This window comes from Aulonocara stuartgranti, assembly GCF_965226115.1.
Source record: "Aulonocara stuartgranti genome assembly, chromosome: 23".
NCBI classification, from domain to species: domain Eukaryota; kingdom Metazoa; phylum Chordata; class Actinopteri; order Cichliformes; family Cichlidae; genus Aulonocara; species Aulonocara stuartgranti.
Genome location: NC_138958.1, coordinates 10,455,131 through 10,474,240, shown reverse-complemented (window position 1 = coordinate 10,474,240; position 19,110 = coordinate 10,455,131). Strand labels below are relative to the sequence as shown.

General features: G+C 47.3%; 2 protein-coding genes across 2 annotated transcripts; both read left to right on the top strand.

Moving 5' to 3' along the window:
* The first annotated feature begins 50 nt into the window (after positions 1-50).
* tubgcp5 (tubulin gamma complex component 5) lies at positions 51-9,728 on the top strand. The gene is made up of 24 exons (XM_082524210.1): positions 51-149; positions 700-996; positions 1,071-1,124; positions 1,376-1,484; positions 2,026-2,122; positions 2,599-2,678; positions 3,961-4,096; positions 4,307-4,424; positions 4,607-4,696; positions 4,801-4,894; positions 4,976-5,228; positions 5,351-5,553; positions 5,636-5,751; positions 5,833-6,101; positions 6,293-6,491; positions 6,781-6,969; positions 7,053-7,235; positions 7,312-7,396; positions 7,481-7,601; positions 7,681-7,832; positions 8,168-8,293; positions 8,678-8,760; positions 8,865-8,965; positions 9,531-9,728. The coding sequence occupies exons 2-24, from the start codon at positions 863-865 to the stop codon at positions 9,575-9,577; spliced, it is 3,039 nt and encodes a 1,012-aa protein (XP_082380336.1). The 5' UTR covers positions 51-149; positions 700-862; the 3' UTR covers positions 9,578-9,728.
* Positions 9,729-12,378: 2,650 nt separating this feature from the next.
* On the top strand, positions 12,379-19,054 carry dbt (dihydrolipoamide branched chain transacylase E2). The gene is made up of 11 exons (XM_082523404.1): positions 12,379-12,487; positions 13,488-13,617; positions 13,834-13,909; positions 14,565-14,746; positions 14,823-14,950; positions 15,035-15,287; positions 15,383-15,549; positions 15,634-15,711; positions 15,797-15,988; positions 16,079-16,150; positions 16,805-19,054. Exons 1-11 carry the CDS (start codon positions 12,440-12,442, stop codon positions 16,970-16,972), a joined length of 1,494 nt encoding a protein of 497 aa, XP_082379530.1. The 5' UTR covers positions 12,379-12,439; the 3' UTR covers positions 16,973-19,054.
* The last annotated feature ends 56 nt before the right edge of the window (positions 19,055-19,110 follow it).

Genomic DNA, 19,110 nt, shown 5'->3' with positions numbered 1-19,110 from the left:
CAGTGTTTCAGCGCACTCGCCGCCTTCTGTGAGCGCTTTAAGCTAATAGCATAGCTCATGAGTTCACAGAGGGCGCTAGCGAGTCTATAGCTGTAGAACAAAACTGCTATGAACCTTTTTCTTCTGGAAACATAGAGTGTTAAGAATGTGTAAGTATTCGAATATAGAGAAATAAATACAGTCAAATCAAAAGTTATTTACAGGCTTTTATTTTCGTAAAATCTTCTATTGTACATATGTGAGCATGACCTGAGCATCTGCAGAGAATCATCACCATCACCACGGGGGCTTTTGACTGCGCTCCTCACCTGGTAAACAGGCGATATGAAGATAGCGCGTCCTCTCGTTGACCCGTGCGAGCATTATCCGGGTCACTGCAAGAACTAAACCATGGACTTGCTGTCTAGAAGCATCTTCACGTACTCATTTTAGTCCTTTAACGTATTTCAGTGCTTTTTGTTTACTAGTGCCTGTGCGGCCTCTGCTGCTCATACGGATGCATTACCGCCATTTTCCTACGTAGATTCACAGAAAGTGGAATATTCAGTTTTTGTCATTTTTTGTACCGACTGAGAAACGAGGTTTAACTACTTTAAAACAGTAAAAAATAAAAACGGAAACTTATTTGATTTGTTTTTGCGCATGCTCAGTGCTACTTGTTTGTTATGGAGGTGGGGCTAACACTGCGCGGTCCTGTAGGAATCAATGGAGGAGACAGCCATTTGTCTATAATGGCGCATTTAAGACATCTCCGGCGCTGTTAGCCTGTTCGCGGGTGGAAACCGCGGGCTGGAAGCAGACCGACAGGCCGCTTCGATCTGTGCCCGTTCACGGGGACTGCAGCCCGGCTGACAGCGTCAACATGGCGCACTGGAGCACCTTCGAAAAGGAGAGTGAGAGAGAGACGAAGCGGCTGATCAGGTGTCTCAGCGGGATCGAGGATGAGGAGGACCAAAACTTCCAGCTGGCGCTCAAATTCGCCTGGTCCAACTTTAAGTGAGTTTTTACGGGTGTACGGGGGAGCAGGCTGCTGCACACAGCGTCCTAACATCCGCCTCGTGTCTCCTCAGGTTTCATCGATATCTGGACACAGACAGCCACAAAGTGGAGCGCAGTGTCAGCGGGTGAGTGACTCCTTCAAAACAGTGAAGTCTGAGCAAACTAAACATGTGTATGTTCTCCTTCAGGGCTCTGCATGTCCTCCTGTCCCAGAATCCTCCTCTGTCACTGCACCCCTCTGCTTGTCCCCCTTCGCTACATCCACCAACCTCCCCTGAGTTCTTCTTCTCCTCCTGCCTGGCAGCTCCATCGTCATCCTCCGCTCTTCGTCTCCAGCTAACGTTATGGTATAGTGACAGTCTGCCCTGTTTTCCAGAATCTACGAGAAGCTCGTGGTGCACTCGGACCTACAGAAAGCAGAAAGCTGGATGAGACTGACTGAAGAATTCCTGAACTCACCTTTACCGAACACAGATGGGGAAAAGGTAGCGCACAGCTGTTTTCTGCTCTATCACAGACGGATACGCGATCAATACTCATGCGCGACACCAGTCAATGCTGGCATGCTGCATCATATTCTAGCGTGAAACTTGTGAACGAAAGTCAGAGGGGATTTTGGATGGATGAAGGTAATAAGTGTAAACTTGCAATCAATAAACAGTCACATTAGTCTTTTCAAGTCAAGTAGCTTTATTGTCATTCCCACCATGCGTCGTCGTACAGTACACAGTGAAGCGAGACAGCATTCCTCCAAGACCATGGTGCTACATATATCAGACGATCAACACAAGACTACATAAAGTGTGCAAGAAACCAAAACAAAGACAGAACGATACAGACACAGCAGTGCAAGAGAAAAGTGCACAGTAATAAAGTGTGCGCTAGTTTTCTGACAGATGACGCAGCCCTAATGGGTCAGTATCACATGTTACACACACAGTTTTCTGGTGTGTCGGGCTCAAACATTGAAACATGACTGCAATGATGTGAGAATATCTCAGTGAAACGTGATCTGTGTTTCCTCAGACCGATGCACACTACAGCATACTGTCACTGCTGCTCTGCCTGTCGGGATCCCCCTCAAACACAGACTTCACAGAGCGACCCAGGCTGAAGGAGGCCGGTGAGAACCGCATTCTTCCCTTTATCTGTGACCAACGTGTCAACACATTCTGAATTCATTAATTCTGCTTCTCTCAGGTTGGAGTTGGAAACACAAACAGTACAAACAGAACGTTTTTCACATATTCTTCCAAAGCAGTTTTTTCTCTCTCATTAAAAGTAGAACCTTTTAAACCAAAGCTTTGTTTTAGTGAATCCCACATTACAGATGCTAATGATGCTTTGACACCAGGATCAGATGAACAGATTCCAGTGACGTCGTCACAGTCGCGCCCATGTTTCTGTTTCAGAGTCAGAGCGAAAGCTTCAGCAGCAGGAAATCTGCCCACCGTGTTTCGCTGCACAACATCAGTGCAGTGATTATAAGTTCACTTCATGTCAAAGGCCAAATGATTTGTTTCCAGATAACCTTAGCACTTAGCCTTGAAGGCTAAAAATCACACAGTTTATGTTAATCTTTCAGTCTTATGTCTGCAGAACCGGAGGACAAGTTTGACTGGGCTAAATATCTGATGGAGGGCGAGGATGCAGACATGGGGCCGTACCCAGACACACCTGTGAGTCACCGAGCCCACCTTTATGAATGCAGAGCTGTTTCTGATTCTCTGATCGAAAACCCGGTGTCAGCGGGTTTTTGCTCAGGGTGATCTGGTGCAACTGTGGTGTGGTGCAACATGAACACCACACCACAGTCACATGACTTTAACATCATCACTAACCTGTGTTCACAGGCAGAAAAACAAAACTCATTTCTGACCCACAAGTACAAACCCAGAAAAGCTCCAACAAAGTCAGACGCTAAAAAAACCTAAAGAAAGTCACATTTTCTTCACTGTAGAACAGAAAAGGCTGTTTTGAATCAAACGCGAACTTGTGTTGAATCTGACGGCAGCGTCACGTCTGTAAAGTAGGACAGGTCTGTGCTTCCTTTCTGACATCAGTCTGTGATGGTCTGTGAACTGAGGACAGCAGCTGGTCTGATCTGATTGAGGATTCCAGCTGCTCGGCAGTCCCGGCTGTGTTTCATCCTGTTTCACAACGCTCTAGATGTTGTCGGCCGGTCAGAGGTCTGAACTGCAGGTGGGCCAGACTCTTCTCCTCTGAAGCCATGCTGATGATTCTGACCTGAGATCAGTTTCTGCTTTGCCTTGGTCCATTTTAAAGAGGAGCCGGCGCCGTTTCTCGATCATGGTCACACGTGGCTTCGTGTCAGTATGACGAAGCTGTAACCAGCATGTGTGGATGGCACGCCGAGCTACTCGCAGACGCTGGTTTATGGAAATATTCCTGAGCCGTGCACAGATTTATCACAGAGCAGTGTTTCTGCTGAAGGTTACAGTCATCAGCCTGTGCACAGAGAGCACACTCAGATCCTCCGAGTGTGCTGATGATGTCAAGTTGTGTAGATGATGAGATGTTCACAGCGTGGACTGTGATTCTTAAATAGGTTGGTGAACCTCTGAGAAGCTCCGCCTCTCTGAGATGATCTTTTTCTACCTGATCACGTGACCGACCTGCTGCCAGCTCACCTTTGATCTTCTCTTTAGCATCTCTGACTTTCACACACTTTTGTTGCTCCGTCCCATATTTTAGGGTGTCGCTGTCGCCAAATTCCCCATGAGCTCAGATTTGTCACAAAGCAGTAACATGTCTCATTTTGAGTATTTACTGTGTTTTCTGTGTTCTATTGTGGATAAAATATGAGTTTATGGGATTTGCAGATCATTGCATTCTGCTTTTATATATTTTAGGAAGTGTCCTGGTTTGTATTATACTGAGCACAGTACCTACAGGCGTATTACAGGTAAGCTGTGCCCATCAGTGTTTCCTGTTTCATAGGAGTGGTCTGAGGAGGAGAGCGAGGATGATGACAGTCAGCAGCCAATCAGCAGGGAGGACTCTGGGATCCAGCTGGACAGGACGCCTCAGGAGGACCAGGACAACGCCAACAAAACCGTTCCAGTCACGTGGACAGGTGCGAAGCAGTCACACAGCAGAAGGTGCAGGTCTTTACAACGTTTCCACCAAATGAGAGGAAGGAGCTTCTGGTTTGTTTTCTGTTCAGTCACAAAAGCTGAACAGAAAACGTTGATGTCACTACCCAGAATGCGCTGCAGTGTAAGCGACTCGGACATGGAGGGTGTTTTATTGTCACGCTGAACCTTTTCCCCATGTTTCCTCTCAGTGGGGGAGCCTGACGCTAGGGCCTGGCTGGAGCAGCATCTGGTGACCCCGTACTGGGCATCGCATGCACCTCGTTTTCCCCACAGCCTGCATCTGCACTCCAACCTCCTCAATGTGTGGTGAGCTCATCCTCAATGATAGTTAAAAATTAATATACAGCGTCCTACCTGTGGGGAGAACATTTGGACATGGAAGCCCCCCCAGGGGAAGAGCTGGGAGAGGGATGCCTGGGTGCAGTTGGGGGAGGAGCTATAGTTTGAAATTAGAGTATTTGGTGCTGATGCTGCATTTGTCCCCTCAGGGATCAGCACCTGTATAACACGGACCCACTGTACCTGCCAGAAGAGAAGGCCTTCGTCACAGAGACGCAAGTAATTCGAGAAACGCTGTGGTAAGAGATGACGACAGTCGCCTGCAGGTCGCCACACGCCGAGATCAGGTTTGTGTTGAGAGTGGGTTCAGGGTCCTGCTGACTGTGTGAGTTTCTTCCGGCAGGCTTCTCTCTGGGGTCAATAAACACTTCATATTCCAGCAGCACGACGGAAAGGTGTCAGTCAGAAGTAATGTGGTGGTGACTCATCTGACCGGCGTGAGTTCACATCTGACGGAGGTCACTGAGCACGTGCAATGCGAGCTGTAGTGAAAAGTGTTTTTCTCCTCTGTGCTGCAGAACTGCCTGCGCTCTGTCCTCGAGCACATCGCCGTCTATGGTCAGGCTGTGTTCAGGCTGCAGAGGTTCATCGACGAGGTGACAGGCCACAGCTCGGAGCCGGGCCCGCCGGGCACCGCGTCCACCTACGGCTCTAAGAAGGCCTCCGAGCCTCCCTTCAGGACCTACCAGGCCTTCGTGTGGGCACTCAACAAGTACTTCACAAGTTTCAAGGAGGAGCTTACCATGATCGAGAGGGAGCTCATATGCAACGGTAAGTCCAAGCTTGTTTAGGGATCACTGAGGCTTCCTGTTTTCGTGCTGGTTTTCTTGTTCTGTCATCCTGAGCCCGGCCGCCTTCGTTTGATTCCCAATCTGCGTCGTGTCTGTTTGCAGATGAGACAGTGACTCTGTCTGCAGTGCTGGAGCGGCTCAGCCCTCACCTGGCTCAGATCAAAGTGCTGCACAGGGTCTTTTGCACGGGTGTCGCCGAAGTGCCGCCCGCCACCCCCAACGTTGTGCGGGCTTCCCACCTGCTCAACACCCTCTATAAGGCCATCATCGAGTATGACAGCGTCGGCGAGGCATCGGAGCAGGCAGTGAGCACTCGTCGTGGGATACTGTGACATGGGGGCAATTTAGTGGAAGGAAACAAACGCATCTGCTCTCTCTGTCTGCCAGGTGGCGTTGTTGTTCTCCCTGTGGACGGAGACGGTCCGGCCGTATTTGGAGATCGTAGACGAGTGGATCGTTCACGGCCATCTGTTTGACCCTGCCAGAGAATTCATCATCCAGAGGTGCGCTGCAGAAACCGTGTGTGTGCGTGTGATGTGACTTCAGCAGCGTTTTGTGGGCTGAGTTTCTTTCTCCCGCTGCAGGAACAAAGATGTGCCCGTGAATCACAGGGACTTCTGGTACGCCACCTACACGCTGTACAGCGTATCGGAGACGGTGGACAGCGAGGAGAAGCTGAATGACGCGGCCAGCGGGAGCTCCGGGGGGGATCAGGCCTCGGGGGGCAGACAGCTCACCATGGTGTCCTTCCTCAAACCTGTCCTCAAGCAGATTATCATGGCCGGGAAGTCCATGCAGCTGCTCAAGAATCTGGACTGCAAGGAGGCAGAGAAGTCGCAGCGAGCCTCCAGAGGTCAGTGCTTCGTTCTGTCTGTTTGTTTCAGTAAAGGAAGGCGCTGCATTGACCGGGTCAACACAAACCACAGATGGGGTTTTCTATGCTTCTGCTCTCCCGGATGTCTTCAGGGTGTGTTGAGTGCCATGCCTCTGCCGATGAGCTGACCTCACTAACCTGGGCTGTCTGTCCTGGATGTTTGCTTGCAGACGCAGAGAGGAAGAGTCTGCACACACTTTTTTTGGAGTCCGTGCAGTCGCGCCTCTGCAGCCGAGAGGAGTCCCCGGCGGATGGCATGACGGAGCAGCAATCCACAAGGAGGAGTCTGATCAAGATGCAGTCCATCATGGCGCGGCACCTCGAGATTGACGATGTCCATGACCCGCTGCTGGCCATCAATTTTGCCAGGTAATGCCATAGTTCTTCTACAAGCCTCTGAGCAAATGTCCAGCGAGGATCAACAAAAAGTCTGGGATTCATCGCAGGATAAAGATGCAGATTGTCAGAAATGTAAGCTGTTCACGTCTTAGAAGAGTGGACAACTCGGAGCTCAGAGTTTGTCTTTAGCTCTGAACGTGACAAACAAATTGTGATGTGAGATTTTCTGTTTTCCACTCCTCCGAGCTCTGCGCGGATACGAGCGAGATTTCTTTATTCCCGAGTCTGAGTGCGTTCTGTCTGCCCTCCTCTTCCTCAGACTGTACTTGGAGCAGAGCGACTTCCAGGAGTGTTTCTCCGGAGGGGATTTCAGCGTGGACCGCTCGTCCCAGTCGGTCACCTGCCAGACGTTTGAGCTCACACTGCGTTCCTGTCTCTACCCGCACATTGAGAGGAGGTACATTGAGTGCTGTGGGAACCTGATGAAGACTCTGACAAAAGACTACAGGTAAGCACGGCTCTTCAGCTACGCTTTTCCTGTTTCCAAAATCAGGGAAAGGGAAGCTTCTGAGCTCTGTGGCGTGTCTGCAGGTTGCTGGAATACCTTCAGGCGATGAGGAACTACTTCCTGCTGGAAGCTGGAGACACCATGTATGATTTTTACACGGCCATCTTTGACAAGGTGCAGGAGAAGGAGAGCTGGCAGCAGCCGTCGTTTCTGAACGTGCAGCTGCAAGAGGCGGTCGGACAGCGCTACCCGGAGGACAGCAGCAGGTACAGTGCACATTTGCTGTGACACAGTTCCTTATTTATGTTAGAATGAGTTTGATCAGGCATCTCTGTTTCCCAGGCTGTCAGTGTTTCTGGAGCCCATCGACGCTTCCAGGAAAAAACAGCCTGTGAACAACCTGGAAGTCCTCACGCTGAGCTACAAGGTGAAGACTGCAGTCTGTGCTTTGGTGTCTGTCGGTGCGTTGTTCAATCCGCCACCTGACGTTTCCTGGTACGTGTCTGCACAGGTTCCCTGGCCCGTGGACATTGTGATCAGCTCTGAGTGTCAGAAGATCTACAACCAAGTGTTCCTCCTCCTGCTGCAGATCAAATGGGCCAAGTACAGTCTGGACACGCTTCGATTCAGTGGTACGAGCTCCACGTGAAGCTGAAAACTGAAAATAAGCCCGTTTCAGTCATTTCTCTGATAAATGGTTGTTACTCGTAGGTTTTACAGACGTCACTAAGAAGCTGGAGGGCGCCACAGCCGAGGAGGTCAAGGTCAAAGAGCGCGTGAACCAGCAGATCCACAGGATGTGTCTGCTCAGGGTCAAACTGATGCACTTTGTCAACAGCCTTCACAACTACATCATGACGAGGGTGAGGCAAGCCACCAAACTGACCTCCTGCAAACAGGAAGTGCACCCATGACATTCAATTCACTTAATTTTTATTTGCACAGCACCAAATTACAACAGCAGTCACCACAAGGTGCTTTATATTGTAAGGTAGACCCTACAATCAAATATACAGAGAAAAACCCAACAATCCTATGACCCCCTATGACCATGCCAATTGTGACAGTGAGAAGGGAAAATTCCCTTTTAACAGGAAGAAACCTCCTGCAGAACCAGGCTCGGTGAGGATGAGGTGAGTCCTCACTGCACTCTCAGTTTGACCAACTCTGGCTCTTCATCTGTTTTGTGTCTCGTCAGATTCTGCACAGCACGGGACTCGAGTTTCAGCACCAAGTGCAGGAAGCCAAGGACTTGGACCAGCTCATCAAGATCCATTACAGATACCTGGCCACGATTCACGACCGTTGCCTGCTGAGGGAGAAGGTGAACTTTTATGATGGTGCCGTCACCACCAGTCTGACTGCTGACGCAATCAGCTGTAAAGAAGGTTCCTGTTTGTTTGAGATGATGAAAAAGCGTTCGTTCGTTTACGAACACGATGAGCAGCTTGAGGTGTTTCTCAGTTTTCCTGCTTTAGTACAAAAAATGCTGCTGCACCATCAGCACTGCTGCTTGTACTGACCTCACTGTAGTGTGTGATGGCGGGCAAGTAAATAAATTGGATCTGATAAGACAGTGATTCTTTATGTTTCCAGGAAAACTTGTAAAACACTGTACTGTGGGTGGGACCAGAACCTTCAGTGGGCCGAATCTCACTTTGGCTCCCTGCTCAGACTCAACCTGTTTCTACATGTTGTCTTTTCTCAGGTCAGTTTTGTGAAGGAGGCGATAATGAAGGTTCTGAATCTCGTGCTCATCTTCTCGGACAGATGGCAGGCTGGAGCCTGGAAGTAAGAGTGATGCGTCTATTCAGTGGTGTTGATGTGACAGTTATGCGCATCCAGGTACAGAGACGACACACCAGCTCTGCAGCTAAATGTTGTTTCTCTTTCAGGATCGAGTCCATCGATAAAATGGAATCTGATTTCAAAAACTGCCACATGTTCCTTGTGACGATCCTCAATAAGGCGGTGTGCCGGGGCTCCTTCCCTCACTGTGAGTCTGTCGTCTGGGTAATAATGTCATACGCAGTGATTGTGTACGGTGGTCCAAAGGTGCAGAACATCCGACTTGGAAAAGCTTAAATGTAAAATCGGTCAACGCTACGAGGCTGTCGGGATCCAGCTGCAGCGCTCTGTGTTTCCTCCATACAGAGTGTGTCCGCAGTTCAGAGGGGATCGACTTCATAACGAGATATCCGCACAACATTTTCAGCCTGAAAATGTCGTTTCGAGGGCTCGGGCGTGTGCGGTTAAAGTCTTCCAAGGGCCAACAAAAGCCAACCTTCAGTTATTGACATCTGCATCAGCTCAGACTCAGGAACCACAAGTCTCCTGCAATCTGATCCTTCGAGGTCAATTTAACAGGATATGAAAGTAATAAATGAGAAATAGGATGTTTGTGCTGGTCATCCTGTCAGCACACAGGATTGAATGATTGAAAACCTTTCCAGTTAGTGAAATATGTGTTTGGCACCTCTGGGCCACCGTAGCTGTCCGGTGTGTTGTTGTATGCTGTGAGCAGAGAGGAGCTGATGACGTCTGTCTCTCTTGTTGTGCAGTGGAGTCTCTGGCGCTCTCTCTGATGGCGGGGTTCGAGCAGTGCTGACGAGCCGGACACGAGCACGCTCTGTGACGATATCATTGTCTGCTGAGACGGACTCAGACCGGCCTGATGCTTCTCCACAAATTTCATGAATGCTTGTATTTTAATATTAATAACGTCTGTGACGAGGCAGAATAAAGATGATGTGACAATATGTGCTGACATTTGACTCCGTTATTCACTTTACGTTGTGTAAAGGACCGTGACCCGACAGACTGGGTTTTTTAATTGATTTTGCACTCATGTACAACGTCCTAGTTCAGCACACACACACAATCGCCAGCTGTCTGCATACTGTCTCACTTCAGTCTCCACCCTCACTTTACGAAGGGAGGAACCCCGTTAGTTTAATCATGTCCACCTGATTTATATATTTGTTCTGGTTAAACAAGGGTTAAGTTTCTCTGAGGGTTGATGAGCTCTGATGAGAGCCTATTGTTTTACTTCACTTCTTGCGTGTCAGCCAATCGGTGAAGCTCTTGGCAGCTCTTGTCCCTCCTTAGTACCACCTCCCAAGTTTTCAGTCGCTTGTTTCTACAGCCGAACAGAGCAGGCAGACTTTTTTTTTTAGAACTTTATTTATAAACAACAGTATAACATACAAGGCACCATCATTAATCCGAATATGTAATATCCTCGGTTGAGCGTTACAACGAGAAAAGAGGAAGAAAAAACTAAACAATAAACAAACACAAAGCCAAAAGAGTTAACAAAAAAGAAAGAACAGTCTTTGAAGGATTTGAAACTAAAGGCAAAAATCAATATGAACAAAAAAGGGCAGTCATGAGCATTAAATAGGGAGGTTTCTTTTTTAACATAGATTAAACTTGTTAAATAATACAACAAGTTTATGAGCTTTCTTGTTATTGACAAGTTTCAGCGATTTGGCCCAGAGTTTAAAGTCATTCAGACATCTGTTTATACGTGGTTTAGCTTTAAAATATCTGCATTTGTGAATAAAAAATTTTTCCAGTAACAAAAACGTCCTAATCAACAAGTCAAAATCTGCATTCTCAGCAAGTATTACAAATTTTATTACTGTCACCGTCAAATGTGGTAACTGAATTCTCCTGGACTGTAGCCAGCTCCACATGTCAATCCAGAAGGAGTGCACTGATTCACAAGTGATCTAGACTTTCAATATCATTTTCACAAAATGTGCAGGCGTTCACATCTAAGTTAAATTTCCGTCTTAAGAATTCATTGGTTGGATAAACCTCATTTATGATTTTAAAGTTAACCTCTTTTACTTTAGGGGAAAGAGGAAGTGAGATATACTTTCTTCTTATCGCCTTAACCTCCATGGTCTCAAATTCTTTAAGAATATAATTTCTTTTAACTGGATTAGGGCAAATTTCATTTATCAAAATATTCCTGATCACCTTGTTTGTAAACCTGCTGTCACCAAATTCAACTCCGGCTATGCAGAGCTGTCTCAGTCCAGGAGAAATTTTAGAGTGCACAATATCTTCATTTATCATTGATCTCAAAGGGACTGGGATGGCTTTTATTAGGGATTTATATCTCTTAGCAGTACATCTTACATCAAATTTCTCACAAAACGTCTCATGTTTTAATAAGACCCCATTCTTGTCCATAAAATGAGCTACAGCCCAAATCCCTTTAGATCTCCATTCATCCATGTACGCAGATTTCCTACACAGACGGATATACCTGTTGTTCCATATAGGGGTATTGTGAGGAGTAAAGTTATATTTATAGATTAATTTCCAGTAGAGAAGGACCTGCTGATGGAAAGCTGAGAGTTGAGCAGGCAGACTAAAACTTTGTTATCGAGGGCAGAGCGAAACCGGAAGGTTTACTGAGATGTGGCTTCACGTAGACGCTGACCATCCACTTGACAGCGGTCAGGTTTTTGTATGGGACGAATCCAAAGACCAGGTCAGCGATTCCAGAACCCAGAGTGTTCCAGTGTTCACTGGATGGCGAGCCAACCCAAGATCCTAGGAGACGATATACATATACACGCACACTCATTTGCACATTGATGGACTACAATCCTCTACTGTACAAGTAGTACGGTAGGACAGACAATCACACACACACACTCCTCATTGGATGGACTCTAATGCAATACACCTGTTTGTCATGGGCCCCACTGGTACCATTTGGACTTAAAAGGACTAATTCTTTTACTTGTGCACAATTTTATTTTTATTCTATTTTTTTGCTACTTTGGGGCAAAATTTTATACTTGAAGTTCTGTTAAAACCTGTTGTAATACTGTGTTGTTTACAAAATTCTTTTAAAAGGCTTAACATCACTAAAGTACTTTTAAGCCAGTGTTTGTCTGATTTCTCTGCCATAGTAATAGTAGTAGTAGTAAAATAGTTTTTAATTTATTTCTTGCATATTTCTACAACTCCTATCAAGAACACATTCTGAGTGTGCGTGTACAATCTACCATTGTATATATTGTATTATCTTATTTATTTTGTATTTCTTGTCTTTATATTCTGGTATACTCTTTGTATTCTTCTACTATCTGTACCTGAGCTGTGGTAATGCACAAATTTCCCCGCCGCAGGATCAATAAAGTCTTATCTTATCTTACCTTATCTGGACAGGTGCACAAACGGCAGCTTGCCGATGTCATGATGCTGACCCGTCTTTAAATAAATAACAAATCATTTTATTATTAATAATGGATAAAAACTGTGGAACGTCTAAGGCTGTAAAAACCAGAAAAGGATTGATAAATTAATTTGTTGTTCATTAGCTCTCCTGATCATGGCGCCATCACACCTGTGTGACGTCTGAGAGCCCCGCTGGAAGCAGCAGAAGAAGAGAGCCGGCGCTGCGCACTGATTGGCTGCAGAGAGGGGCGTGCGGCGGAGCACAGAGATGGCAGCGGTGACCAGAGGCTCTCTCGGCGCGTTCAGGCGGCTGCTGGTGAGCAAATACAAGCTTCGTGTTCTCCTCAAAGGCTCTGTAAGCGTTTAATGCTGACCTGCGGCTAATGCTAACGGACATGCGTGCGCAACGTCACCAAGCTCAGTGCATTAGCATAGCTAGCCAATGGGCTAGCTGATGCTAACCCTAATGGAATGAGACAGCCTCTGAGCTAGCATGCTGTGGCTAACATCTTGTTAGATGTTAGCCACAGCATGCTAGCTGCGACTGCTTCCTGACGGTTAGGAGCTGTTTCCGGGTCAGGGTATGGGTCAGAACCAGAACCGGCTGTGTACGGGTTCTGACTCAGATCTGAGCTCAGTAATTTTCAGGGTTTGTCCTGCAGGTGAAACTTGCTTCACCTGCTGCCACCAGGACAGGTGTTTGTTCCAGACGTCAGGAGCAGATGTGGTTTCAAACGACGGAAACGACGTGGTTGACAGGTGGTCCTCCAGTGATGGGGATAACTTTCAAAGCGAATTTCCTGTCTTATTTAGTGAGAAGTGACATGGGAGTGAGTCAGCTTCGAGAAATTCAGAGGAAGCCTGTAATAAGAAAACACCTGAGCAGGGTTTCTGTCGGCAGGTGACAGCCTGTAGGCCATTTCCCATCATCCCCCACTTCCTGAAAGTGTCAAAGTCAAGCTCAGCATTATTTTCAGTGACTAAATCAGTGTAAACTCACTCTGTTTATTCATTTTCATGCAGATGAGGAAACATAGATCTGGTGCCACGGTGTCAGAGGCATGTTGTTTTGTTTATTGCCTGGCATTTTTTCTCTGTTAGGGTTACATCGCCACCTTGTTTAAAATAACACCTGTATGCATCTTTATTAGAACCTGAAGGAGTTTCATGTTTGAGTTTCAGAGTGCTGGTGCTGGTCTGACATTTAGGACCTGAAGGAAGTACCATCAGGCCCTGAATATCAGGGGGCGTGGCTTTGAAGCACCTGTGTGTTGGCTGGTCCAGGTGACCTCTGTTATCTGCTCTTTTCCCATCAGCTGAGTCAGCAGAGCCGCAGATCTTTCCAGCTGCAGAGCTTCAGATGTGACAGGACTCTGCAGCCAATAACCTTCAGGTGTGACAGGAAGCTCCAGGTGTTCAGCTGCAGAAGGCTGCATGTCGCTGTGGGTAAGTCCAGACCGGCAGCACCTGAGTCCTGGCCTCTTCTGATCTCTCTACTATTGCCATGGAGATCTGTATCATGGTGAACTGTTCTGGGTTTTCAGCTGTGTGATGGACTCTGGGAGAATTGAGGCAGATCGCTCATGGTGGTGTACGCTGACCTCCATCAGCAGATTGTTTTGTCCCTCTCTGATAATGTCACTGTTTTGTTTTGTTCGGCAGTGAATCAAGGACCTATCGTGCAGTTCAAACTGTCTGACATCGGTGAGGGAATCATGGAGGTGACCGTCAAGGAGTGGTACGTGAACCCCCCCCAAAAAATAAGAGTCCAACAGCTCAAGCACCCGTTTTTATTGTCATGACAAAATTTTGGTATTATTTTGTTTTTAAAATGAAGCAAACCTGAAACCCCAGAGTTTGTAAAAGAACAAACAGGTGAACATATGAAGCGATTAGGATGTACTACTTGTAACTTGTAACCTGTGATGAAGTATAGCTTGTTAACTCGTTACACTCCAGTTTGTTCATGTAAATAGAGAGTCCTCTTCACACACTAAAGTTAAATATGGAGTTCAACAGGGTTCAGTGTTAGGACCAGTTCTGTTTACATTATACATGCTTCCCTTAGGTAGTATCATCAGAAGGCATAGCATCCATTTTCACTGCTATGCAGATGACACACTGACAACTTTATCTATCCATTAGGCCAGATAACACACACCAATTAGTTAAACTGCAGGAATGTCAGGAAGACCTAAAGCCCTGGATGACCTCTAATTTTCTGAATTCAGATAAAACTGAGGTTATTGTACTTGGGACAGAAAATCTTAGAAATATGGCCTCCAATAACACTGTGAGGAACCTTCGAGTCATTTTTGACCAAGATATGTCCTTGTGCATATTCAGTTCGTGTGATTTAAAAGTGCATAAATAAAACTGGATTCCTCTGGCAGGTACGTAAAGGAAGGAGACAAAGTTTCTCAGTTTGACAGCATCTGTGAGGTTCAGAGCGACAAGGCATCGGTCACCATTACCAGCCGCTATGATGGGGTCATCAAAAAGCTCTACTACGATGTAGATGCCACGGCCTTTGTGGGAAAACCGCTGGTGGATATCGAAACAGAGTCTGGCTCAGGTGAGATATCAGCAGATCTTCGCTCGTCTGCCCGTCCAAGTTCACGGCTGAAAGTCTCACTGCTGTTATCCTTCAGAGGTGATCCAGGAGGAGGATGTGGTAGAGACGCCCGCCATGGCTCAAGAAGAACACACCCACCAGGAGATCAAAGGTCACAAGACGCAGGCCACGCCTGCAGTTAGACGCCTCGCCATCGAGAACAATGTAAGTGTGATTCCTATTTGTCCCCATCGGGTTGTCCCAGTCTGTCCCACTGTGTTCCCAGTTGAGGTGTCGCTTTGCCCTCAGATAAAGCTCAGTGAGGTGGTGGGGACTGGCAAAGATGGTCGGATCCTGAAGGAGGACATCCTGAACTTCCTGGCGAAGCAAACAGGAGCCATCTTACCTCCAACACCTTTCCAGGAGATCCAGACTCCGCCCCCGGCCCCTGCTGCTGCTCCTGCTGCTGCCAAGCCTGTGAGCACTAAGGCGGCTGTGAAACCTCCACCCGCTACTCCTAAACCTGTCTTCACTGGCAAGGACGTGACGGAGCCCCTCAAAGGTCAGAGATTGCTGTCACACCCAAGTGTTGCGCTGTTCACTGCGAGCCTTGCATGTCATCTCTTTTCTCTGTAAACATTCTGATTGGCTCTTCAGGTTTCCAGAAAGCGATGGTGAAGACGATGACTGTGGCGCTGAAGATTCCTCACTTCGGTTACTGTGACGAGGTTGATCTGAGTCGCCTGGTGGCTTTGAGGTCAGAGCTGAAACCTCTCGCCGAGAGTCGTGGTGTCAGACTGAGCTACATGCCCTTCTTCATCAAGGTTGGGGGTTAAGGCGCCATGCACGAGCTGCCGATCGATCCCATGTTTGGTATTGAAGTTAATGCTGTGCTCTCATTGGCTCAGGCTGCCTCCCTCGGTCTCCACCACTTCCCGATCCTCAATGCCTCGGTGGATGAGGACTGCCAGAACATCACCTACAAGGTAAGAGCACGCTCTGAGCTGGCTTTGTTTCCCTGGCTGCTCAGTGGCGTCATTAGTGCTGATGGTAGTGTTTCATGTGATTCAGGCGTCCCACAACATCGGCCTGGCAATGGACACAAGTCAGGGTCTGCTGGTTCCCAACGTGAAGAATGTCCAGCTGCTCAGCGTGTTAGAGATTGCCCTTGAGTTGAACCGCCTGCAGGTACTCGGAGCATCGGGTCAGCTGGGCACTGCCGACCTGATGGGGGGCACTTTCACGCTGTCCAACATTGGATCTGTGAGTCTGAAAACAACAGCGACACAAAATATCACAACAGTGCTGAGAGAAGCTGCACTGACCTCACTCTGCTTGCTGTGTTCTAACCAGATCGGAGGCACGTACGCCAAGCCCGTGATCCTCCCACCCGAGGTCGCCATCGGCGCGCTAGGAAAGATCCAGGTGAGCCATGGTCAGACCGAACACACAGCACAGACAGACTCAGGTGTGTTTTAGTTTACTATGAGATGAAAAAGGGTGAATAGCACAAGATATCAAGGATCGCAATAAAGAACAAGAAGATGGTCTAAAGTGTACCTCACCTTGACTCTGATTACCTGTTCTATTTCAATATCTTCAAGAATATAAAACATTTGACCTGGTTTGTAAAATATTAAATATGAATTTATTTTATAAATTCATATAAATATTTATAAATATTTTATAAATTATTTAAATCAGTGTCTTCAGGAGAATGATGTTCTCTGGCTTTCGGAGGAGGGTTTTGTTCCTCACTCTGAAAAATAAACTGTTATTTTGTTCAGAGGAAGGAAAACTTACTAAGGTGTGCTTGTGGTTTCTTCGTGAATCACAACAGGAAGTTAAACCGGACCGTCTGACTATCAGGTGACTGTTCAATCAGCTGGCAGGCTCTGAGCATGCTCAGATACCCACCTGATGTTCTTCTTTCTTCTGTGAAACCGCAGGAGATGGTGCATGGACCATAATTCAGGAGTTTATCCATTCAGCTACGCTGTTACCTGCTGCTGAGGATGTGGCATTACAGAGCAGCTGTTTGTTTTTTAACACTTGCTGACTTCCTGTCTGTCTGTCCAGGTGCTGCCGAGGTTCGACGCTGCTGGTCAGGTGGTCCCAGCTCACATCATGAAGGTCAGCTGGTCAGCGGATCACCGCATTATCGACGGCGCCACCATGTGTCGCTTCTCCAACCTGTGGAGGGAGTACCTAGAGAACCCGGCCAGCATGGTGCTGGACCTCAAATAAACAGTTTCCCAATCAGTCCCGGGGAGGGCGGGACACCACGCTAACAGACCTCGCTGCTCCGCCTCCTTCTCCTCTCCCTGCCTTCACTTCCTGTTTCTGTCTGAGGCCTTAATGCCAACTGTCATTTCCTTGTTGCCTTTAAGCAAGGCACTGTGAGGAGAGGAGAAGGGGTCAGCCTATCAGAGGGCATACACAGTGTGAACTGGGGTCATGATTGTGGGTTCTGCAGGTCCAGTCTGGTGGAAATGACCAGAAACAGGAAGTGAGTTCCTGTCGAGTTCCTGTTCCTGCCCTGGAGCCTCAGGAAATAAATCAAGATAATTTGCCTTTTTTTAAATTAATGCAGGCTACTGCGTTTTAATGCATTAAAATCACAGACTGTATATAAAAGATGGCTACCATGCTATCACCCAGCAGTTGGTGACACCTTAAATTGGGTTTTTAACAAATGCTCAACAAATGACAAGAGCAGATACAGAAGCTGTGGTGTGATGCTAAAATTAGCAGAGAAAAAACAGCGGAGAGAATGCAGGTTTAAATTCTCTGTCCATCTTTTATATACAGTCAGATGCTGCAGAGCAGTTGTTGTCAGGTGTCCAGGTGAGATGCTCAAGTCTGAGATGAGCTGGAAACACCTGTAGCTGCACAGTGAGCGTGTCAGAAGGTTTCACTCAGAGTTGAGAGCAGATTTAAATAAACTCATGTGATCGTGATGTCATCCACAGAATCTCACCTGCAGACACCTGATGTCCTGTCACTGTTAAATAATAATATTCATTTTCACTCTGTCTGAATTTCCTCCGCCGAGGCCCAGTTTTAACACAGGCTGTTCCATCTTGCCCACACGAAGCCCGACCCACCGGGTTCAGGTTAAACCTGCAGACTGCATCCGCACGTACGCTTACCCTCGGAGGAGGTGACTCGATGGTTTGTAGCTGCCCTGAAACTCTAAAATCCTGAGCATTAAACTCCACATATTCATGTACTGTGAAGTCATGTGACCAAGCGTGATCGAAGCAAACGTTGCTGGATCGGATCGTGCTCGTGTCAGTTGGATCAGTCAGGCAAACTCATTGTCGGTCGGATGGTGATGGCAGTTTTCTCTGCTGCTGAGCAATCCGTGGTGTGCTCACATCATCGCGGCGGTTTGTGAGTAGAGCCTTGGTGTTTTTAGTTCATTTTGTCAATCTGGTTCTGTTTGATTATAAAATCCTCCTCACAGTCCCGCTCATGAGCCTTGACCACGTTTGAATTGTGACCAATGCAGGAAACTGTTGGTATCATGCCAGCGCACCAGTGGGAATGACAGTTATTGTCAGTGTGGAGGGGGGTTTGTGTCCTTGGTGTGACACCATTAACCCTCTGAAGCTGCTGCTGTGGAGCTCTTCCTGTTGACCTGACTCCGTTATTTTTGCTCGTCGTATTTATTAGTGACTGTTACTGCAGACCGCACTGAGTCTGCCAGCTGTTAAACTCCATCTTCTCAGCATCTGGAGCATGGACACGGCAAATAATCTGAGATTAGAGTTGAAATTAAGGATTATGGTTCGTTTTAAATGTAAATGGTGTTATGTGGGATTTTCTTTCCCCTCCTCCTGCACAGCTTCACACTGCACTGGATCTTTTATTTCGGGAATTTCTTTGTGCTTTCAAAAATAGTAAGAATTTCTTTTGTTATATCAGGTTTATAAAGCTGAATTAGGTTAAATTCTCTCGGTAACGCCAGTCCGGACCTTCATTATGTGTCTTGGGCAGAAGCGCGCTGACTCTGGACATCAGAGCAGGAAGCTGGTTTCAATTAAACCTCGGCTATAACCTGATAACTATATCTGAGGTGATGGAGCCATGATGTAGCGCTGCAGAGCTGTTGGTCGGTCCTCCTGGACTTCCTCGCTGTCCTGGTGGCTGCTGGGTAAAGAGCACGGTGTCGGGTTATGTTGGTGTCACGTCGTCTTCTTTTTGTTAGCGTCGTCGGTTTTAGCGACAGATGAAATGTAAACGTGTAAAAAGTGTTTTGTATGTTTGGGAGTGGGTCGGATTCAAAATGTGTGAAACTCAATAAAACCTCTGAATACAGCTGAACACGACTCGCTCTGTGTGTGTGTGTGTGTGTGTGTGTGTGTGTGCGCGCGCGCGCG

Coding starts and splice junctions, on each gene's coding strand:
- tubgcp5 (XM_082524210.1), top strand. CDS start 863: ATGGCGCACTGGAGCACCTTCGAAAAGGAGAGTGAGAGAGAGACGAAG. Junction 7,397..7,480: donor TCCTCACGCTGAGCTACAAG/GTGAAGACTGCA, acceptor GTGTCTGCACAG/GTTCCCTGGCCCGTGGACAT. Junction 7,602..7,680: donor GGACACGCTTCGATTCAGTG/GTACGAGCTCCA, acceptor TGTTACTCGTAG/GTTTTACAGACGTCACTAAG.
- dbt (XM_082523404.1), top strand. CDS start 12,440: ATGGCAGCGGTGACCAGAGGCTCTCTCGGCGCGTTCAGGCGGCTGCTG. Junction 12,488..13,487: donor GCGCGTTCAGGCGGCTGCTG/GTGAGCAAATAC, acceptor TTTTCCCATCAG/CTGAGTCAGCAGAGCCGCAG. Junction 15,288..15,382: donor CGTGACGGAGCCCCTCAAAG/GTCAGAGATTGC, acceptor TTGGCTCTTCAG/GTTTCCAGAAAGCGATGGTG.